The 23464-nt window shown below is 45.3% G+C and overlaps 2 protein-coding genes and 1 pseudogene across 3 annotated transcripts in view; all 3 read right to left on the reverse strand.

Moving 5' to 3' along the window:
* Window positions 1-331: 331 nt before the first annotated feature.
* LOC148088991 (uncharacterized) lies at window positions 332-4615 on the reverse strand (annotated as a pseudogene). The gene is made up of 4 exons (XR_015712962.1): window positions 4023-4615; window positions 3852-3958; window positions 3483-3509; window positions 332-2313 (listed from the first exon to the last, which is right to left on the reverse strand). The product of XR_015712962.1 is annotated as an uncharacterized LOC148088991 (transcript).
* A 1405-nt stretch (window positions 4616-6020) lies between these two features.
* Window positions 6021-13813, reverse strand: LOC148088992 (uncharacterized). Its single transcript, XM_087801930.1, has 4 exons — window positions 13736-13813; window positions 13562-13668; window positions 13415-13441; window positions 6021-6686 (listed from the first exon to the last, which is right to left on the reverse strand). Exons 1-4 carry the CDS (start codon window positions 13763-13765, stop codon window positions 6077-6079), a joined length of 774 nt encoding a protein of 257 aa, XP_087658056.1. The 5' UTR covers window positions 13766-13813; the 3' UTR covers window positions 6021-6076.
* A 2427-nt stretch (window positions 13814-16240) lies between these two features.
* usp34 (ubiquitin specific peptidase 34) overlaps window positions 16241-23464 on the reverse strand; it is a 32391-nt gene continuing 25167 nt past the window's right edge. The window contains exons 59-76 of the mRNA XM_087801932.1: window positions 22487-22792; window positions 22380-22424; window positions 22048-22152; window positions 21834-21981; window positions 21457-21761; window positions 20745-21074; window positions 20521-20678; window positions 20378-20456; window positions 20190-20316; window positions 20025-20132; window positions 19860-19964; window positions 19121-19245; window positions 18932-19055; window positions 18792-18871; window positions 18580-18720; window positions 18373-18513; window positions 17490-17646; window positions 16241-17414 (exon numbers count right to left, since the gene is read on the reverse strand). Of these exons, the coding sequence (XP_087658058.1) occupies window positions 16837-17414; window positions 17490-17646; window positions 18373-18513; window positions 18580-18720; window positions 18792-18871; window positions 18932-19055; window positions 19121-19245; window positions 19860-19964; window positions 20025-20132; window positions 20190-20316; window positions 20378-20456; window positions 20521-20678; window positions 20745-21074; window positions 21457-21761; window positions 21834-21981; window positions 22048-22152; window positions 22380-22424; window positions 22487-22792 (3162 nt within the window). The 3' untranslated portion in view covers window positions 16241-16836. The remainder of the gene's footprint in view (window positions 17415-17489; window positions 17647-18372; window positions 18514-18579; window positions 18721-18791; window positions 18872-18931; window positions 19056-19120; window positions 19246-19859; window positions 19965-20024; window positions 20133-20189; window positions 20317-20377; window positions 20457-20520; window positions 20679-20744; window positions 21075-21456; window positions 21762-21833; window positions 21982-22047; window positions 22153-22379; window positions 22425-22486; window positions 22793-23464) is intronic.

Consider the following 23464-nt stretch of genomic DNA (forward strand, 5'->3'; position numbering starts at 1 on the left):
TATACTAAACCCACTCCATTTGTCTTCCAATCAATACCATAGTAGTACAACTTAAAACCTGAATCTGAGCTTCTCGTCTCACTCCTTTTCCACCTGGTCACCTGGACACAGACTATATCCACCTTCCTTCTCTGCATCATGTCAATCAACTCTCTATCTTTTCCTGTCCTCGTCCCAATATTCAAAGTCCCTACTCATAGTCCCAGACTCTTGCCTTACCACTTTTCTCTCTGTTTCTGAACCCGCCTTCCTCCCCTCCTCCTTCAACACACCATTACTGATCCGGTATGGTAGTCATAGTTTCGATTCGCATGTTTTGTTTTGGAACAGGTTTTACGATGGATGCCCTTCCTCACACAACCCTCTGCATTTATCCAGGCTTTGGGCCAGCTCAAAAATACACCCGCTTGTGACCCCTTAAGGCTGCATTAAAAAAAAAAAAAATCAAAGATTAAAATAAGAATAAGAGAGATGTTAAATGATAAGAAGAAACAAAAAATAAGAAGGAAAATTAAACTATGAGAAAAAAAAGGAAAACAGTAAAGAAACAACAAACTTTGATTTCAAAAGCAGAAACTTTATTGGCAGCTCTTCAGCAAACAAAACATTGGCTCCATATGTGCAGAGGTTTGGTTACATCATAGTCTCCGACAGTGGCCCCCAAATGCTGTCTGGGGACTGGTATCAGTCTGTGATGCATTTGTTTATGGGCCAAAACAGAAAAAAAAATATTTATACAATTTTTGTCTTTTTGTTTTTAATCATCTGAAAGATGTTTTATTTTGAAAAAAGTGAATGTTTTTGATCCCACATTAGCCTGTGACTCTTGACACAAGACCCTTGAAGTAAATATCTGTAAACTAGTCAAATGAGTGAAACGCAAAGTTTATATAATTTATTTTTTCCTGTTCTGATCTATAGGTCCTTGAAAATACTGCAAAATAGATGCTAGTGAGGCAAAAAGCTAAAAGCTAAGGCTAAAGGAGCCTCTCTATGAGAAAACCATCCTATAGCCCCAACCATGTGAACGTGCTCGACTGGGGCTCCTGCTGCGTCGATTCTTGAAAGGTTTGCTGTTGGACCTCAGGGGTGACCGGCTGCGTCGATTGTAGAAAGATTTGGTGTTGGACCTCACCGGTGACTGGCTGCGTCGATTCTTGAGAGGTTTGGTGTTGGACCGCACCGGTGACTGGCTGCGTCGATTCTTGAGAGGTTTGGTGTTGGACCGCACCGGTGACTGGCTGCGTCGATTCTTGAGAGGTTTAGTGTTGGACCGCACCGGTGACTGGCTGCGTCGATTCTTGAGAGGTTTGGTGTTGGACCGCACCGGTGACTGGCTGCGTCGATTCTTGAGAGGTTTAGTGTTGGACCGCACCGGTGACTGGCTGCGTCGATTCTTGAGAGGTTTGGTGTTGGACCGCACCGGTGACTGGCTGTGTCGATTCTTGAGAGGTTTAGTGTTGGACCGCACCGGTGACTGGCTGTGTCGATTCTTGAGAGGTTTGGTGTTGGACCGCACCGGTGACTGGCTGCGTCGATTCTTGAGAGGTTTGGTGTTGGACCGCACCGGTGACTGGCTGCGACCGCGATCTTGGCTGCCCCATCTACTCGGGGACCGCGAGGACCGTTCACCCCATTCTGCTTCTGACCCCCTTTGAGGACTCAAAGATCGACTGCTGCCGCTCCTGTCCGTCTTTTGCTGATCCTGACTAGACAGTGGCCAGCTACCCTGACTCTGCTGAGAGAAAATCTCATCCGACACACAAAACTTGTCCACTCCGACGTTATTGAAGCAAGGTTTGCACTTATCCAGCAAGCAGCGGTAGATGTTATTAGGGGCAAACACTCTCCGCAAGGTTCTTAAGGGACTGAGCTAAATTCTCCTGAGTAATGGGCGGACGATTCGCCGGTTGGAAGATGTTAGAGAACACCAACGCATGACTCGGCCATTCATTGATGACCTTGATACTCTTGAGGATGTTGTGTTGGCTGTTTTTGTTGGTACATGTTCCGTTACACGGGGAGGACGAGGTGTAGAAAAGGAGCAGCTCAGAATCATCTGGATTGTTCCAGGCAAACTTCTGCAGGACTCTGGACTCCGCATGACCAGTGATTGGTTTCTTAGACTTGCATTTCTTCGAATTCCAACTTTGCAGAACTGTGGCAGCAATCAGGCGTTTGCTTAGGTAGACGTCGCAGTCTTGGAGAATCTTCTTCTTCACATTTGTAGCATCGTCTTCGATTTGACTGACGTCGTACCAACTGTTCTGATCCTGGGGGACCCTGACGACCAGACTGAAGATGGGACTTTTGCTGTTGGAAGAAGAAGAACATGATGTATAAGTATGATTCAGCACCTCTCCTCTCTGAACCCCTTCACAACCTCCAGATACTTCAACCGAAGCAATGTGAATCAGAGATTACAGACATGATCTTTCTACTCACACTTATATCGACTAAGGGTTGGGACTATTTAATGTGTTCCTTTTGAGAGTTTAGGTAAGGTAAGGTAAAACTAAAATAAATAAATGGGTGAATTATAACTTTAACGGCTCTGCTGCGGACAAAGTTCAGGGATGCAGCAGATCTTTGAAGGGCAATTAATGTGGAAAACCAACTCTCTTGTCTCACATGTTTTAAATGCTGAAGTCTTTATCAGCAAGATGCAGTAAGTCCCTCATCATGATCATGTTTTCAACACATTACTTTATAAATTCATTATCAATTCATTATGAAGTAATTATGGCTTCACTCCTCCTGCCAGCTGTAATCACACCCGCTTTGTTTATACAACTAGTCCCTTGGAGGTGGAGACTTCTGGGATTAATGACATGCAATGACAAACTTTGACACTTGCCCAATGATATCAGAGTGGGCTTGGTTATGGTAAACAAGATTTCATCTCCTGAAAAAACAAATGTTTTCAGTGGGTGAGGCTTAAGATCATTTGTCAATATTTCAATGAAAAGAGAGTTTTGTACAAACAGACACTGATGAGAACAAGAGGTTTCAATATTCAAGAGACACTTAAATCAACGCTTTAGTTGAACGTTAAGATGACGGAACTAGTTAGAGAAGATAAACCGTGTGTGACGTGACTTCTGGTACAAAACTATATCAACCTTCTGGGGTCTAAAGCTAGTGGGAATTCAAAATGGTGAACAGAGTAAGTAAGTAAGTAATTTATATTTATAGAGCGCTTTTCTAGACCAGGGTCACAAAGCACTTAAACAATAAAAACAATACTCCAAAAATATATACTCAAAAGATTAAGATAACACAGAGAACAACACAGAAGTCCCAGAAAATCACTTTTCTCCAGTGGTATGAAAACAAAAAAAGGCGTCAGCGTTTGTTACTACGGGTGTAGTTGAAACAAATTTACACCCTCAACGCGTCACATTTATTAACTCTTTACTAAACAAACATCATGTTTTTTGTGTATTTAAAACGATAAAACGATAAAATTGTAGAACACTCACTTCGAGTTCGGGAGCGTCGGCTCGAATCTGCAAAGAAAAGAAAAGAGGTTTAGCAAACTTGGTTTCTTATTTAGTAAAGTAAAAATTGAATAAACAATATAATCTAAGGTTTTTAATAACATATTCATTCATTTTTGATGCATTATCTATAGCGAAATTAAGGGGAAAAGACAGTACTTTAAATAGAAATCAAAGCAACCAGACACTGAATATATTCTCAGGTAAAAACAATGTTCATAACAATGAAAACTGCCCTTGAGAAAAACAACAGTGAAGTTAAAACTAAATATAGACAAATCATTTTGTGAGGGATTAATTACTTAATTATTAATTTCACGTCATTTTCTCAACATTATTTTAGTTCAAGACCTGTTCAGCAGCTGGTTCACCACCTCTCTCAGGTTGTTCACATCCACGGCAAGTCCAGGCGCCAGCAGGGCCGCGAGTCCCAGGACCAGCAGACCGATGGGGGTCATCTGAGGAGAGTCCAGATGACATCAGCGAGAACATTCAGGAGATTGAGGAGACGTTTAGGCTCACCTTCTCTGCTGCTGAGGACGAGTGTGTGAGGACGAGTGTGTGAGGACGAGTGTGAGAGTACAAGTGTGTGAGGACGATTGTGTGAGGACGAGAGTGTGAGGACGAGTTTGTGACGTCGAGTGTGTGACACCTTTTTAATGAGACTTTAATGAGAAGACACTTGACATCAGTATTGACCTTATTTGTCCAGGGCCGGTCATGTGACCTCGACAGGCAGCATATCATGACTCAGCAATTTAAATTATGACTTAAATTCTAACCAAATCTTGTTTTTATTTTTTTTTTCTCACTTCTTCTTCTGCTTCACATATTTTTTTTATATTTATTCTTTCATTTCAGTTGATACTGTCTTCAATTTCTTGTTAATTGTTGGTTTTTTTTGTCGAGCTTTTTAACTGAATTGTATTTGATGTGATTCATTTTTTTTTTAAATTTGAATTACATTTTCTTTAAATGTTTTGTGAAGGAACAAAGTGCCTTTAAATCTAAATCCAACCATTAGAACTGAACACGTGCACCAACATTCTAAACTTCAAGTCAAGAAACAATATAAACGATAAAATAGTTTTATGTTCAAATACAGAACTTGTACTAAATGAAGATAATACATTTTAAATACTTTGTAACCTCATAATCTTTTGTCCTTGAAGCACAATGTTGCTTTTCAAATATATTTCATCAGACTGATCCAAAAATGGATTTTGTATAAATGACATTGTTTATCTTTTATTTTGTAACTTATGTGACTTTTTTCCATTGTATTGAATATTCTATGTTTTCTATTTTACTCTGGCGGACGTACAGTTTTTATTACTTTTACTTTACTTAACTTTTCATTGTTTCTTTTTTCTTTTGATGTAATATTTTTATTTTTTTTCATATATTTTTCTTCTAAAACAAATCAATTGTTACTGTCAAGTTATCTTTTTCTATATTGAAATCTTAGTTTATTTTAGTTATCATTTTTTACCCTGTTTATTATTGCTGGTCCTTAGTTCATTCATTTTTTAAATCAGTTTATTAGAGTTTCAAGTTTTTTTCATGAACATTTTGACAGAAAACTGATGAGATGTGATATTTTCTTATTAAGACTAACAATACGGTTTATTTATGTATGTATTCTGTGTTTTTCTTGTAAGGAAATGTTGCATATTCTAGAAAACAGAAGTGACGACTTCCTCTCTGAAGATGAAGGCGACAAACATGGAAGCCAAGAATCCGCAGCAAATGATTTTATGTTCAACTTTTCTAATAAGCTCAACTGATGTCGCAGGACGATAACGCTGCTGTTTTTTGTTCTGAACTCATGACTTTCGGGGAAAAAGAAGAAAATAATTGCGATGCCATGATGTCATTGTTTTGAAAAAGTTGTGGTCGTACAGAGAAAGACTCGGATCTTTCTCGGTTTAAAAGGATCCAGTTATGTTTCTCATCAGAGCTCGACCTTAAGGGGGGCATAGACCACTTTGAGAAACATAGACTGATCAAAATATAATTTTATTTTGTAACTTACACTTGTTACTTAAGTGTTTTGTGCGTTTAGTATTTACTTAAACGATGACTAAAGTGTAAATGCTGAAGTCTTTCACTCCACGATGCAGTAAGTATCACTTCATGACCATGTTTTGAACTTACTACTTTATAAATCTGGGCGAACGAGAGGTTACGAGAGTCCATTATGACATAATAATGGCTTCACTCCTCCTACAGCCAGCTGTAATCACGCCCGCTTTGTTTATACAACCAGTCCCTTGGAGGTGGAGACTTCCGGGATTGATGATTCGCAGTGACACCTTGATGCTTGACCAATCACAGCAGAGTCTATGTTTTTATAGTAAACAAGATTGAAACTCCAGAAAAACAAAGTGTTTTCAGTGGGCGGGGCTTAAGATAATTTTCCAATGTAATATTTCAATGAAAAGAGTTTTGTACAAACACACACTGATGATACAATAGAGTCACACATCTATTTAAGAGACACTTAAATCAACACATTAGTTGAACTTTAAGATTTTAATCATTAACCCTTAAACTAAAACTTGACCTTGAGGAAATTACATTTCACTTTTAAATCTGTTCTTATTCTTTTCTTTTCTTTCTCTTACACTGTCGGAGATACAAAACCCCTCCACGACATTGTCAGTCAAGCAACGTCGGCACTGCCCATCAGAGCACCGGTAGATGTTGTTGCCGATAGACGTTGCGAGGTTCTTCAGAGACGTGGTCATCTCAGTGGGGGTCAGGGGTCCACGGTTTGGAGGATGGAAGATTTTGTTGAATACCAGAGCTCTGTTGGTCCACCCGTTGATGACCTTGATGCTCTGGAGGATGTTGTACCGGTTGTTTTTATTTGTGCAGATTCTGTTACAAGGAGAGGAGGAGCAGTAGAACACCATCAGCTCCTGATCTGAAGGCTTCAGGTTGAACATCTTGAGGACTCTGAACTCTGAATGACCTATGATGGGCGAATTGGTGTGACATTTGTGGGCATCAACAAGCTTTAGAACAGTCGCCGCCACCATACTGGCGCTTCTATAGATGTCACAGCCCCAAAGAATCATGTTCTTCACCGTCTGAGGGTCATCGTGGATTTGACGCGCACCGTTCTGTCCAATCACTGAGCCCGGAGGAACCGCCACAGCCAAAGTGAAGGTCGGAGCAACACTGTAGGAACCAGAACCAACGTTAGCTATACTTGTAAATGTCTACGATTTTGAATTTACTAGATTTTACATTTATTCAGTATTTGTTCATTTGTTTTTCAAGTTGTACATTTGTTTAGATGTTTTTTAGTTTGTAAATGAATGTCTCGAGTGTCATAGTTCTGTTCTAATTTTCTTATTTTGAGTGTGTTTTCCGGGACTTGTTTCTGTTCACAGAGTAGCGGTTGCAGCAGCTGCGGACTTCCTAGTGCTACCTGTGCTGTGACTCAAATCGCATACTTCTCTTAGTGCACTGGTGGTTAGTATGCAAACATTAAAGACATTAAACACTTAAAACACTTAAAGACTAAACAGTTAAAGACTTAAACAGATTTTAATAAAGACATTCAGAAAATAAATTTAAATAAATAATCAACAAACTTAAATAATCACCTAATAGACAGAATATGAACAAAAAAAAACAACAAACAAAGTTAAAGCAAAGGTGAGATTGATGGAGGGAGTTGCGAGGGAGTTGAGTCTCCTGACAGCCTTCTGGCCTGAAGACTGCGCAGTCTTCTGCCTGACGGCTGCAGGCTGAAGAGGTTGTGGGACGGGTGAGTGGGGTCACTCACCCTCTCCACTGCAGCTCTGTTGATGGTTAGTGGTGGATGCTTTGTTCACCCACGCCGCCTCAGAGATCATGATTATGATCAAGACAGGTTAACACAATGTTGTTTGATAAGTGTCTCTCTCACAAACAACATGGCATTTGTTATGTCTTGTGTGTCTTTCTTGGTGTTTCCTGTTTTTATTTTGAAACCTTCTCCCTTCTGTGTCTGTGAGTTTCCTTTCCGATCCCTCCCCCTGCTGATTGTTATTGTCTCCACCTGTCTTGTGTTCTCCCGTTCTGCAGCTGCCAGTGATTGCTGGCAGCCTTCATATTCTGCTCACTCTCCCTCAGTCTTTGTCGGTTCGTCACACTTGCTGTCCCATGTTTTTCTAGTCCGTGTTTCATGTTTTAGACTTCTGATTCGAGTTTGTTTTGCCTTCCCGGTTTTGAACCTGGTACGTTTTCTCGTTTTTCTGCTGCGCCTTTGACCTGTTTTTCTGATATCGTACATGTTTGCTGTGTATTGACTTCCGCGACACCGACTACCCCGTCGTCGCTGCCCAATGAGTCGGACACCGCCACTGTCATTGCACCATCCACCGGCGCACTCAACAGCCTGTCCCTTTTCTCCGGTCACTCCAGCGATGTGAGTGAATTTCCTTGTTAAGTGCAGCCTGCATTTTGAACTGAACTCTGCTGCATTCCCGATCGAGCGCACCAGGGTAGCGTACATCGTCTCTCTGTTATGCGGACGATCAGAGGCCTGGGCCACAGCTGAGTGGAAGTGACGATCGGCCATCTGTGACTCCGTGGAGGAGTTGACCAAGGCCCTGGAGTGCATTTTTTCAGCGCCTCCCTCTGGGTCGAGAGGCCAAGGGGCGCAGCACGTGTCAGACTTTGCCATCCAGTTCCACATCATGGCAGCGGGGAGCAACTGGCCCAACTCCACGCTCACGGAGGTCTTCATCGAGGCCCTCGCTCCCAGGAGCCAGGTTCACCACATCCCGCTGACGGGGACCCTGGACGAGATGATCGAGCTGGTTACCCGCATCATGACTCGTCAACGCGTCGAGGAGCCCCGGGGCCTGGCACCGCTTCTACCATCCAGCGGGTCCACTCTGCCCACGCACCGCGCCGTCGTCTGCCCCATGCAGTCTGAGGACATAGAGGAGCCGATGCAGATGGGCCGGTACCATCTTCCCCGCCACGAGAGAGAGAGGCGCTTGGAGGAGCATCGCTGCCTGTACTGCGGGGCCGAGGGACACAGTGCCAGGAGCTGTCCGGTAAAAGAGAAGACCTTGCTGCATATGAGGGAGCTCCAGAGATGGTTTGGTTGTCTCAAGCTAGACCCTAAGCGCGAACGAGGTCGAAAAGTGAGACTTCCCACTCGGGTTTTGCAGGAAATCAAGTTTTTGGACCTCTCTAGCCAACCTCAGACGGAGAGTTCCATTAGGTTGCGCCCTCATTACACTCAGGTGTTCACAGACGCATCTCTGACATGTTGGGGAGGAACCTTGGGTCAGACCTATGCTAGCAGGATCTAGAACAGACACATCCCCAGCCCTTCTGAGTAGATTAGCACTAGAAGATTTGGCTGTGGGCAGACCGTCACCTGCTCTCTCTCAGAGGTCAGCATGTGCCGGGCGCTTTGTATGTAGTAGCAGACAGACTGTCAAGGGGGGCTGTCCAGGACGAATAGGGTCTGTCCCAGTTAGGCTACTGTTCGCCTTCCCTTCGCGGGGGAGTCTGAGGATAATATTGGTGGCGCCGTACTCCCCGGCTAGTGGGGACTCTGATGGCACCCCCAGTATGTATGTATACATACATACATACATACATAAACATTTAAGGGGGGCAAACTTTTCAAGCTAAAATCGTATTGGCTTCAGGCCTCACAATCGCTCTGGGACTACTCGCACAGTACAGAGAAATAACTAAAAAGTGACGGTTGATCCAAAAATAAAATAACAACAAAGTTTAGTGCTTTGTCCATTTATTAAACTAAACCTGAACACTGGATTGAACCATCAAATAAGTTTTCATCTCATTAAACAAAATCATGTTAGGTGTGATGTGTGATCTGTTTGATACTTGATGAAGCCCAGTTGCTGAATAATTTATTTTTTAAAGGGCACCAAATGACCATCATGACAATATAGGCTATTTAGCCATTCTACAGGAGCCTTGTTTTTAAAAGGTACAATAAAAACAATACTGAACTTTCACGGAGCCCAAGTCCAAGGCAGGAGTCTTGGTGAGTTCAAGTAAAGGCTTTAGCTGCAGCGACTCTCTCAGTTTGAATGTTCACTCCAGGGTTCAGGTTGACTTCAGTGCTTGTGTTTTCAGTAGACATGGATGGCGCTGCTTCCTGCTCGCTCTCCTTGTTACTTTTTCTTGTCAGGGTATACAAGACAACAATGACTCTATGAGCAACTGTAACCATTGATGCCAAATGATAACAATGACTGTAGTGGAACCTAATGACCACTTGGGTGTGCTGTTCTCTTGAAATTGATGGATGTGTGTTGAGAGATCGAAGAAGATAATAAACATATTTTGAATCACGTATTGCTGTTAGCACTGTTGTGTGTTTTAACGTGCAAATAACTAAAGAGTTGAGCTACAACATTGAACATTTACATCACCTGTAATAGGCGTAACAGCGCTTTGGCTTCGTTCGACAGGACAGAGGGTTGACCACTCTTATGGAAAAAAAAACCTTCCTGCCAGGGCGGGCACGGCTCACCCTGGGGGCAAATGCCCGCCCATGCCGCCGGGTCTGTCAGCACAGTTGTAATGGGCTCGCTAGCCTAGCAAGCTAACTCTCCAAACAGCTTTGATCAGCTTGAGATTACTCATGAGGTTTAATGGTAGTTTCGTGAAACTGTAAAGACGGTACAAACATAAGGCAGGTATTAATAAAGCTAAACAGTAAGCATACAACGGTAAATCTATAATCCAACACATGGAAAATAAAGATAATACTTACAGACGTTGCTTTAACAAACAAGAAGATGAAGAACTAAATCTTAATGGAAGAGCTGATCAAACTGTTGTTCCTGCATGCTCTCTCTACGTGAATACGTGATTTCCGGGAGAGCAGCCTTCTATGTTTCACGCAGCCGCAGCGAGCGAGAGGCTGAGCGCCTCAGCGTCGGACCTGCAGCTCAAACACCCGAACTCTCTCCTGCTCATTAACGGGGATTTCAACCATGCCTCACTTTCCTCCATTCTTCCCACCAACACACAATACGTGAAGTGCCACACCCGGGAGGACAAGACTCTGGACCTTTTATATGCAAATGTAAAAGGTGCCTACACCTCCATCCCCCTACCCCCCCTCGGCCGCTCTGATCACAACCTGATACGTCTGCGACCTGAATACACTCCCATGGTGAGGAGACAGCCTGCACAGAAAAGAACTGTTAAGATGTGGAATGATGAAGCCAAGGAGAGGCTGAGAGACTGCTTTGAGTCTACAGACTGGAGCGTGTTCTCTCATGGTGATGACATCGACACCTTCAATGACCATTCCACGGATTACATAAAGTTCTGTGAGGGCAACGTCACGCCGACCCGCAAGGTGCGGTGCTTTGCCAACACCAAGCCATGGGTGACCCCTCAACTTCAAGTTCTGCTGAACAAGAAGAAGAGGGTGTTTGCTTCAGGGAGCAGAGAGGAGCTTAAAGAGGTCCAGCGAGAGCTCAAGAAGGCGATCAGGATGGCCAAGGAGGAATACAAGAGGAAACTGGAGGAGCAACTGGCGCAGGGAAACACAAGGGATGTGTGGAAAGGCCTGAAGAACATCTCAGGTCATGGCCAGAGTGGAGCCAGAGCCACAGCAGGGGGAGACCAAAGATGGGCCACTGAACTTAACCAGTATTTCAACCGGTTTGATCAGGGCCCCCCTCCCCCCTCCATCTCTGCCCCCCACTCTTCACAAACCTTTTTTCCCCTGCTTCAGCCCCCTCCCCCCAACTGTTCTCACCTCCAAGCCACCTTTCTCCCCCACAACACGCCCTACTTCAGCTGCCCAACCCCCCACAGCCCCCTCTCTCTGTTACATCGGAACAGGTGAGGAGAGAATTAAGGCGACTGAAGATCAGGAAAGCTGCTGGACCAGATGGACTCAGCCCCAGACTGCTCAGGGACTGTGCTGATCAACTTTGTGAGTTGGTCACACACATCTTCAACCTGAGCCTCAAACTGGAGAAGGTCCCGGTCCAGTGGAAGACCTCCTGTGTGGTTCCGGTTCCCAAGGCGGTGCACGCGAAGGAACCAAGCCACTTCAGACCAGTCGCCCTGACCTCCCATCTGATGAAGACCTTGGAGAGGCTGGTACTCCGCGAGCTACGCACGACGGTGAGCTCTGCGTTGGATCCGCTGCAGTTCGCCTACAGGCCAAAGATGGGGGTGGACGACGCCGTCATCTACCTGCAGCACCGGGCACTGACTCATCTGGAAGCCGCCGGTAGCACTGTGAGAGTCATGTTTTTTGACTTCTCAAGTGCTTTCAACACCATCCAGCCGGCGCTGCTAAGGAAGAAGATGGAGGACGCAGGAGTTGGGACACAGCTGGCAGCATGGACGATGGACTACCTCACCAACAGGCCGCAGTATGTGAGGCTGCAGGACTGCAGGTCTGAGGTGACCATCTGCAGCACCGGGGTGCCTCAAGGGACAGTGCTGTCACCTTTCCTTTTTTCCCTCTACACGGCGGACTTTACCTATGACTCCAGCAGCTGTCACCTCCAGAAGTTTTCTGACGACTCGGCCATTGTGGGCTGCGTGTCTGGGGGGGGCGAGCTGGAGTACAGGTCAGTCATCAAGGACTTTGTTGACTGGTGTGAGAGCAACTACCTTTGCTTAAACACCGGTAAGACAAGGGAGATGGTGATTTACTTCAGGAAAAAGTCCCCACCACATCAACCGGTGAGCATCCAGGGCTCGGACATTGAGCTAGTGGACAGCTTCAAATGCCTGGGTGTTCACCTCAACAATAAACTGAACTGGTCCACACACATCAACGCCGTGTACAAGAAGGGCCGAAGTCGCCTCCACCTCCTGGGGAGACTGAGGTCCTTCGGAGTGTGCAGACCACTTTTAAGGACCTTTTATGACTCCGTGGTAGCCTCTGCTATCCACTACGCTGTGGTCTGCTGGGGAGCAGGCAGCACGGACCGGGACAGGAAGAGACTGAACAGGCTGGTCACGAGGGCCGGATCTGTCCTGGGCCGCTCGCTGGACTCGGTGGAGGAGGTGGGAGAGAGGAGGACACTCTCCAGACTATCCTCCATCAGGGACAACGCTCTTCACCCACTGCACCTGACCGTGGAGGAGCTGGCCAGCTCCTTCAGTGGCAGGCTCAGGCACCCCCAGTGTAGGACGGAGCGTTATAGAAGGTCCTTCATCCCAACTGGTGTCAGGATATTTAACTCTCTACTTTAAATATCCTGATGCTAATCCGTAGTGTGTTTTTCTTCTTGTGTGTTTTATTTTATTATTTTTTTTGTTTTTATTTTTATTTTATTTTATTCTATTGTATTTTGTTAATAGTGTTAAATTTCTAATTTTGTAAATAATTTGTATATTTTTAAGATCGTTTTTATTTTATTTTGTATTATCTCTTTTATTTTTATTTTTTTCCTTGCACTTTATTTTTTTAAACTGCGCTGTTGTAAAAGTGTGTTTCCCCTCTGGGGATGAATAAAGCTTTTCTATTTCTATTCTAATAACGTCCAGCAGCCCCTCCCTTATAGCATTCCCTCTTAAAGGTACAGACACGTATCCCACACGCGTTAAGAACAACATACACTTTCAATGCCAGGGGCAGAACAACAGTACTTTCACAGTACTAGGAATTTCTGACTGTTTCGCTTCTGGGTTCCGCAGCTTCCGCATTCCTCACATTGGCCAGTAGAGAAACGAAACTATAACATCAAGTTTGTAAAAATAAATGTCAATTTTTTTTAATTCATTTTTTCATGAGTTGGCTTATGTTTCTTTCGAGTGTGTTAGCAAAAAGAAAGTTTTTTCTTTGGTTTATAAATGTTTCTAGAATTATTTAAATAATTAAATTATTTTTTGATTCATGAGTTTGTAAATGTTTTGCAAGTAGGGTTAGAATTAAAACTTACTTGGAACGTGGAAACGTCGGCTCGTACCTGTGTGAAGACAAGATTTGTTATAAAAAAAATACAATTTTGTAGGTTGACAGTAAAACTAAAAAAGCATTTAGTTGATAAAAGATGATTGGATGGTAAAGATAATTCAGGGGTCATGACTTGTTCAGCAGGAAGCTCACAATATCGTTCAGGTTGTTCACATCCACGGCAAGTCCAGGCGGCAGCAGGGCAGCGAGTCCCAGGACCAGAAGACTAAAGGAGTTCATCTGAGGAGAGTCCAGATGACATCAGAGATAACATTCAGGAGATTTAAGGGGAGACGTCAAGGCTCACCTTCTCTGTTGATGAAGACGAGTGTGCCATCGAGCCGTTGTCTTGTACTTTATATGATGAGTCAAATTTCAGTTTCAGTTTATTTATTTGAAAGGACAATGGCACCTGGCCAATAGAGGGCGCCAGGGCGCCGCCCTCCCGCCGATATGGGAGATTATCCTTTTCTTTTCTAATATTTTTTTATATATATGCTTTTTATCATATAGTATTTTTTAATTCAAAAATAGTATTTTTTAGTCTTTTGTGTGATAATGATTAGTTGATAGAACATTTTAGCATTGAAAGCTTTTTAATCGTTTTCAGAAAGTTTAAAAAATATATATATAATTTGATCAGCCCTGGATGGAACTCCATCCAGTGAGTAGATTTTCCTAAAGCCTGGTTAAATCATTCTAATTATTCACAAATGAACAGAGTTTTACAAATATATTACATTCTCTATTAATGTTTTTATCTTTATCGTCTCACAGACGAACACAGCAGTGAAAAACTGGCAGACATTTTGTTGCTTGGCAACCGTTTAAAAAACACAGCATAGGGTGAACGTATAAATATAAAATACAAGAGCACCACCTGAAAAAAAAATGTCACCAGCCGCCACTGAGTCAAAGTTGTTTTGATTGTTGGAGAGAAAAACTAAAACGCCATGAGATGATTCGCTATGAACAGAGATGTTGCTCAGCTTCTTCACACAGTCACATAAGACCAAAAATAAAAGAAGATTGATAAGTGGAAGTTCATAAACTAAACATGCACTAAACAGAAGTTTGTGTTTGTTTTCGGCACAGACCCTGTGATTTGTGCTGATGTCAACACAAAACAGGGTAAATATGGAGTTCTACATCCTGCAAAATAAAGAAAGACATTCTACGACCGATACATCCTAGTCTGGTTCTGCTGGCAATAAATTAACCGACTCCCTGTCCCTCACAGGAACTGTTGCGGACCATACGGAAGTGCTTCTGTGTGTAGAAGCGCAGAGAAGCCAGCGTGTTAGTGTCGTCCTTTCTCAAGTTGAACTTGAACGTACACAGAGCAAGTTTAGTTTAGGCATAAAAAACCTCAGAGACTGGATGATCTGAGCCGAGAGTGCTGAGCTCACTCAGTTAGTAATAGCAATGAAGTCACCCTCGGTGCCTGGATCCACTAGTGCCATTTGCAGAAGGTGTCCACAACAAGGACATTGTGTCATGGTGAAAACGCAGAAACCTGGTGAGGGGGCTTTACTCTGTGGCCCCAGTGGATGATCTGACTCGAGCGAGGCAAGTTCACTGTACGATGTTGACGCAGTCTCGTTCGTTTGAGCCTAGAGTCCCAGAATCTGTCAGGAATTGGGGGATGAAGACAAAGAGTTGTTGGTGGGAGTGGAGACACCTGTAGGTCCAGGCCCTGGACCAGTTTCACGTCCCACGTCACTTACCCAGGTCGAGCAACGAGAGAGGTGTACGTCACTACAAGTGGGCATTATCGGCGACAGTGACAACCTCGCTGTGAAGCAGTTTTGGAAGACGTGTGCAAGTAGGGAATATTTTCAGGGCTTTCTCAGTGGTTCTCCCTCGGTCATACAGACCACTTTCCGAGTTCGAATACTGACTGTTCAGAGGGAGTTTTATTATATTATACGGAACCCATAGCGACAGCTTGTAGAGAGCGTCTCACACATTCATAGAACCACAGTTATAAAAAATGATAACTGGTGGTTTCTGTTGAGAAACAGGTGGATTAATAACATAATAGCATGTCAGCTACTATCCCACAAAACGTATCATTTCAATGTAGAATTCTTGAGAAATGTATAATTCAAAGACAGGTTTATGGTGCTGGCATAAAGGTGAGGACAGTCTTATTGATCTATTAAATAAAATTCGTGCATCATGACTCTCAATTCTCACTCATTTTCTGAAACATCCCTGAATCATTTCCTTCCTGAATCACCCCTGAAGAGAAAGATCACGCCACTAAAGCCATAATGTATACATTTATTCTCACAACATTCAACGTTTCCCCGTCATAGAAATGTATAAATTACATATTAGAAATGATAGTGAAGTCATTTCATTGTAGATTTACATTTTAGTCTTTGACAAAAATAGTGTTACGGGGTGGTTAGCCTCTAGCTAAGCTAGCAAGAATGACATTCAGTTTAAAATGTCCTTCACTTTACATTTAAGTTATAAAAAAGGCCTTTTGTAACAGTCGCACCTCTCAGGTGTTACAGGAAGTCAACGAGTCTGAACCAACCAGAGAATAAATGTGACCAACTTTTCTGTTTGAGACCTTGACTTGTGATTTTGAATCAAAGAAACAGGGTCTTTGTAACAGGGCTTGAACAGTTACAGAGGGGTGTGTGAAACTGATATCATGAGGCTGAAGTGCTCACAGACGCACAACTCAAAGTAAACACACACCACAGCTTGAAAAAAAGACGCAGACATAAGATTAAAAAACTTACACCTCCCTCAGGTGGTCATAATGTTGATCACAAAAGTCTGCAGGCAAACTCAATTTATCGATTTTCAAAATAAAAGTGTGTTTATTCATTTATTCTCTGACAAAATAAAATCAGGAGGAATCATGACTCAGCAGAAAACAGCAGACCGGAATGTTGAGAATAAAAGCTGGTCTGACACGCGAGTCGAGGGGTTGCAGTCTTTAAAGCACCGCTTTGATATACTCATATATACACATATATATATTTATACATGTATATATATATATATATATATATATATGTGTGTATATATATATATACATATAAACTTCTTTATATATTTATAGTTTCATTTACACCTTCAGACTCTTCAGAATCTTTTGTGGTTCCAAGTTTTTTCGCCCGGACGAGGAACCTCCCGAAAAGCGAGAGGTCAAACTTCCTCCTCCGAGCGGCTCAAGTACAAAACTGGCACGAGCGTCGTTTACAGTAAAAATGCGATAAAATTAAATTAACAAAGTTGGTAAACGTCCTCGTTTCAGCACAAATTAAAACTTCCAAACCAAAGCTTATTAAAAAAAAAAAGTTGACCGTCTTGATCCGACTCAACGTCTCGCCGTCACGGAACCAAAGCGGTCGCTGAAGGGCAACAGAAGTGGGGGTGATGATGTCACGATGGGGACGGGCCCTTGGCCGACAACTTGGTCACCATGGCGATTGTGGCCTCCACCGTCCTGTGCAGCATGTCCAGCATGTCTGGTGGGGGTGTGGCACAGGGGAACTGAGGCCCCTCCCCCGCTAGTCCCAGAGCGCCTGTGAAGGGGGCGTCCTCCGCGGCGCCCTTCTCTTCCTTCACCTCAGTTTTGCCTTCGCTAGGACCCGCCCCCTCTTCTGTCACATGATGCTGTTCCACCTGCCCCTCCCCCGGTTCCTGCAGCAACGAGGACGAGGAGGAAAAGGAGGATGACGAAGAAGATGAGCCCTCCATCTTCTCCGCTTTGGGGGAGTCCAGGTTGGCAGAGGTGCTCGGGGCAGGGTCGGGGGTGGGGGGGTCTTGTTCCGTACCAGGGTCGATCAGGGAGGAGGAGTCTCTGGTCTCCGTGTCAGAGGTGCTGGCAGGTGTCAGCGCCTCCTGATGGTCAGATTTGGAGTCGCTGCAGGCCTGAAGAGGCGACACAAGCGGCGAGCCCTCGCCGGCACCGTCGCTGCTGACTCGGCGCCGCTTGACCGGCGTGGCACCTTCCTCCTCTGTGGACACACAGACGCCGGTAACTCTATGCAGGGGGTCCCCGTTTCCACCAACACTGGACCCGACAGACATACCTGACGTCTTGTGCTCTTTGGCCTCCAGCTCTAGGGTGCTACGCTGAGTCACACACAGACGACAGCGGCCCAGGAGCTCCTGCAGGGCCGAGCCGAGGCCCGGGTCCAGGTTCTGTGGCGAGTGGACCGACAGCAGCAGCACCAGCGCACGCAAGTCCTGACGCACAAATAGGAGACATGAGGGTGGTGAAGTGTGTGCATGTTTTAAAGTTTGGTTCAGTGTGTTTGCATTCAGTTCAGTGTGTGTGTCTTTGGTTCAGCGTGTGTGTGCCTTTGGTTCAGTGTGTGTGCCTTTGGTTCAGTAAGTGTGTGTGCCTTTGGTTCAGTGTGTGTGTCTTTGGTTCAGTGTGTGTGTCTTTGGTTCAGTGTGTGTGTCTTTGGTTCAGTGTGTGTGTCTTTGGTTCAGTGTGTGTGTGCTTTTGGTTCAGTGTGTGTGTGCTTTTGGTTCAGTGTGTGTGTGTGTGTGTGTGTGTGTGTGTGTGTGTGTGTGTGTGCTTTTGGTTCAGTGTGTGTGTGTGCTTGTGGTTCAGTGTGCGTGTGTGTGCTTGTGGTTCAGTTTGCGTGTGTGTGCTTGTGGTTCAGTGTGCGTGTGTGCTTTTGGTTCAGTGTGTGTCTTTGGTTCAGTTCATTGTGTGTGGTTCGGTTCAGTGTGTGTTCATTTGGTTCAGTGTGTGTTCACTTGTTTCAGTGTGTGTTCATTCGGTTCAGTGTGTGTTCATTCGGTTCAGTGTGTGTGCGTGTGTTCGGTTCAGTGTGTGTGCGTGTGTTCGGTTCAGTGTGTGTGCGTGTGTTCGGTTCAGTGTGTGCGTGTGTTTGGTTCAGTGTGTGTGCGTGTTTGGTTCAGTGTGCATGTGTGTTTGTGTCAAGTGTGTTTGTGTCTCACGGCGTTGAGCAGGCTGCTGGTCTTGTTGAGCTCCTGTTGATGACTCAGCAATTCTGGCTGTAACCGACTTTGTTCACTCATTAGGTTTGTGACCAAAACACTGATGAGGTTGGAGCAGCTGGAACCAGTGAGCACCTGGACCTACATTCACACACACACAGATTAGGAAAGACGTAGGTGATGGCTATGTTGTGTATCTGGCGCCACCTTGTGGAGGAAGCAGGTGAGGAAGGAGTACGTCAGCGTGTTGTTGAGGAACATCCGCTCGTCCACCAGGATGCACTTGATGTACTCGCTGAACGCCGGGTCATCACAGAGCAGCTTCACACACGTCTTGGCCAGAAGAGACTGACACACACACACACACTCTCAGGTCAACACGGAGTCAGGTGCTGGTCATGTGACAGAGAAACATCTACCTGTGACTGACACAGTTCCGTCCACAGTTTGGGGAACAGGGCGAGGTGCAGGGGCAGTCCTTCGAAGGCGATCAACACACCTGAGGAGACGAGACAAGAGTCAAAAACACTCCCGACTCCGCTGGACCTGGAGCACGTACTGAGCTTGACCAGCGCGTCGGTGAACTTCTCGCAGTTGATGGCGACGCGGCAGAGCAGGTGGACGAACTGGTGGTAGGACAGGAAGTAGTCCAGCAGCATTCGGTCGTACACCTCGTCTTTGCCCTGAGGGTGAGACACACGGGTGAGAGCCGGGGGCGAGGTGGATGGGTCATGTGACCAGCAGGTACCTTGCTGCTCTCCACCATCGAGGGCAGAAGACACATGTTGAGCTCTGGCCGCGGAGGTCGGATGTTGTTTTTGGCGCCCATCAGCTTGATGTTCTCCCGACAGGGCAGGTAGGGACCGCACGACACTGCGGGACCACGAGTCAGTTTAACCCCAACACACACATCTGTATGATTACGCTTTTATTTTGAAACTTTTTGAGTTTAACGTTCAAACTGTTTTTTCATTGACATTATGTTGCTCATTTAATTCTTTTTCGGAATAATTTAATTATATCAAAGAATATATGTATCTATTTAAATTCAATCTAAAATCGTTGGTAGTGCCAGCAGACAAAACCAATTTACCGAGCTACTAAATCAAATTCAGCCAATCACGCGACAACATTTTTGTATTATTATATGTTAAAGGGTGCAATTAAAAAATATATAATTTAGAACATTTTTTTTTTAATTATAGGAATTCAAAGTTTACATTAAAAAACATGCATTATGAAAGTTTTGGATTTTTTAAAATTCAAAACAAATTGAATCATTCAATGAACAATTTATTTAATTCAATTACTTATTTTAATTATTTTATTGAAATACTTTTCTGTCAATTACAATGTTAAACTCATGCTTAGGCCTAATAAAACTACACAGACTGGTCAATCCAGACGATCTGAGTTAATAAACTTGCAGTACAAGTCTGCGCCACGTGGGGCACTGTTGCCTCAGGACCAGTGAAGAAGAGACTTACTGGGGATGTTGCTGTGGTGGTAGTTGCAGTGGTTGTGCTGCAGGAAGGGCACCAGCGTGTGCAGGAAGTCATGAGGGTTCAGGAGGACCAGCTCCTTCAGCACGTCTGTGGGAGAAAAGCGAGTGAGTCGTGGCGCCGGCGGGACGTCATGAAGCGTATATTTACCCAAGCATGCGGCGCGGAGCTCCGGGGGGCTGTAGGAGTTGAGGAGGGTGAGCAGCTTGTGGGCGAAGTCAATCCTCTCCTGCCACTGGATCAGAGCCTGCTTCACATCTGCAGAACACCCGCATCAGCACACCTGGACACCTCAGGTCCACCAAAAACGCTCACCTTTGCGCTGCAGGTACGGACGAGTGGCTTTGAGGACGGACAGGAAGATGGACAGGAGCTCCACCAGGTCTCCGGTCACGTGACACGCCGTGGCCTCGTGGTACATCATGTGCAGCGTGTTGAAGGACTGAAGGACAGAAGAGCTCAGTGGTCAGTCTGCAGGAGCGTCTCCGGGTCCACCCAAGTACCTCGGTCATGAGGATGAGTCCTCGGTTGAAGACCACCAGCAGCCGGTCCTCGTCGTTCTCCAGCAGGACCCTGAAGGCACTGAAGAGCGGCGCCCGCGTGTCAGAGGAGAAGGTGGTCATAATGTTACGGGTGAGTGTCAGACCTGATGAGGGTGGTCCAGCAGGAGCGACCGTCCAGGCAGCGGAGGTAGCAGCTGATGGTGGTCTTCTTGAACTGCTTGACGTCGTCCAGCTCTTCTTCCCTCATGTCGGCGCGGAGAGCCACAAACAGCTGCATCAGGTTGAAGAGCTCCTCCACCGCCTGCAGGGGGCAGCACAACACTCTCAGAACACCGGACCCACTCGCGCGGCAGCGGCGCTAACTGACCCCGGGGTACTGGCTGGCATGCGGCGTCAGGTTCTTGAAGGCCCACTGGATGTTCTGGTGCGAGGCCAGCTGGCGGGTGAAGGCGGGCGACTGCTCGCAGCACATGCGCAGGATCCCGTAGTAGGCCGGGAGCATGCCTCGGTTGAACAGCACCACCTCCTGGTCGTCGTGGTCGGCCAGGATGTAGTTGAAGGCGATGTTCTTGGTCACCACTGCGTTCTGGACCACGAGCCGCACGTTCTCCGCGCAGTCCACGCACACGTTGTACCAGAAGGAGAGGAGAGCCTGCTTGTTGTGGTTCGTGGCGATGGCCGGTTCTGACAGTTTGGGCTGAATTGGATGAAGAGGGTTTGTTAGGTTTGTGTTTGTTTCTATAAGAGTGTGTTTGCTTGTGTTTGTTTCTTTAAAAGTGTGATGGTTTGTGTTTGTTTCTTTAAGAGTTTATTGGCTTGTGTTTGTTTCTGTAAGAGTTTATTGGCTTGTGTTTGTTTCTGTAAAGTGTGATGGTTTGTGTTTGTTTCTGTAAGAATTAATTGGCTTGTGTTTGTTTCTGTAAAAGTTTGATGGTTGGTGTTTGTTTCTGTAAGAGTGTGATGGTTTGTGTTTGGTCCTGTAAGAGTGTGTTAGTTTGTTTCTGCAAATATGTGTTTGTTTGTGTGTTTCGATGTGTGCATTTTGTGTACGTGTCACAGGACTGTTCAGAAGAACGAACCTGAAAGAGGTTCCACAGGTCCATGAAGTACCCGGAGAACATGAGCTTCTCCGTCTTGGAGATGAGACAGTAGGTCATGAAGCTGAAGTATTGGACCAGCTTGGTGGTTCCATGGACGCTGGCATCCACGTACAGCTTGGCCCGCCCCTGAAGACCCAGCAGCAAGTTGTAGACCTGGTGCAGGACCACAGTGGTGTCCGGGGAAAGCGGCAGCTCGCGGGTGGGCAGGTGAAGAGAGCGCGTGGAGCGGAACATCTGACGGAAGGAGTTGCTGGGAATGAGGGACACCAGGAGGTACGCCGCCGCTGAAGGAGGAGAGTGAGTGTCATGAGGAGCTGACCAGCGACAGCACTTCCAAAGCTCAACCTGGTACTCACAGGTCCTGACCCGCGGGTAGTTGTGGGCCAGCAGGAAGCGCTCCACCCAGTTCTCCATGTTCTGCAGGACCCAGCTGTGGGCCAGTTTGTTCCGCGGCGTCTGCACAGCGAGCCAGTCCAGACACTGGGATGGGTTGTACTCAATCACCTGAGTGGAACCGTCAAGTCAGCATGTGGGCTTTGAAGAGCACATGTGCTAGTTTGGAGCAGTTACCTCCCAGATCCTCTGGAGAATGTAGGAGGCGAAGGATGGCATCCCAGGAGGACCTCCGGCAAACTCCATCAGCATGGTCAGCAGCTTGAAGAACGGATTAGCAGCCTGGGAAGGACAAGAACGTTCAGTAGATGTGCATTTATGCGAGTATTATTTGCCTTATTTATGTAAGCTACAATCATGAATGTTGGTTTGTGTGAGTGAGTATTATGCATGTTTGTTTGTGTGAGTGAGTGAGTTTGTTATCGAGTGTGCATGTGCATGTGTGAGATCCTAAGCAATGTCAGGAACTGCAGGTAGAAACTTGTACTTGGACGTCAGGATGGTCTCACCTCGGGGGTCAGCTTGGCGATGGAGGTGAAGAGCATGGACACGATCTGTGGACAGACGACAGGTCAGTTATGAAGTGGACACAGGGAGCAGAGACTGGTGGACGCACGTGTTCAGCCAGACGGTTGTTGTAGCGACAGAGGCTGAAGATGAGGTTGCAGGTCTGCCGGATGTTGATTCCGTCTCGGATGTGCTGGAACATGAAGGGGAATCCCTTCCCTCCAGTCAGCGCCGCCATGTCGCTCTGAGACAGAGACAAGTGTCTCTCGGAGCGAGACTGCTCCACCAGCAGGGCGATGAGGGCGATCATCTTCTCCAGAGCAGCAGGACGATACTTCTCCTCCGCCAGAGACAAGATGTCCTCCTCCTCGTCCTCCTCTTCCCCCTCCTCCTCAGACAGAACTTCCACCTGTGGCTGAGCCAAGAAGTCACATTTTAAAATCACGATATTCTTTTACACAATACTGTACCGATATTCAATAGCACTGTCGATTAGTTAAACTAAAGATTTATTTGTTGACTTGCAAATCATATTTAATGTGTAACAAAGGTTTTTATAGTTCAATGATGTGTATGTGAGTGTATGTAAAATATAAAATTGTTTTATTTTTTAACAATTAATATGCAAACATTCACATCATTTGTTAATTATTCTGTTGCAATTCAAACTTTTCAAGCCAATTAAACCTCCGGCCACTAGATGGCAGCAGTCATTCTGTCCTCTGCAAGATAAATTATCTTTGATTCTTAGGACGAGAGGATTCAGTAACTCCAGCAGCTTTTAAAGCTGATGTTTGGACATATTTTGGTTTCAAAACAAATTAAAGCAGTCACGACTTTTGTCAAGAGTCATGTGGTCTGTAAATTCTGCAACACGAAGAATACTCGACAATACTACAAATATATCCTTGTTACTGCAGTATCAAAATACAATCGCAATGTATTGCATCGCTTCCCTTGTATTGCGATACCTATTGTATCATCAAATTCTTGCCTTGCAATTCACAACCCTGGCACACACTATGGAAGTAGGGAAAGAGAGTTATAAACACTGATTTATGGCCGCGGTGGGTAGAAAGGAACGTAT

This window comes from Callionymus lyra, chromosome 1 (genome assembly GCF_982586985.1).
Source record: "Callionymus lyra chromosome 1, fCalLyr1.hap1.1, whole genome shotgun sequence".
Classification (NCBI taxonomy): domain Eukaryota; kingdom Metazoa; phylum Chordata; class Actinopteri; order Syngnathiformes; family Callionymidae; genus Callionymus; species Callionymus lyra.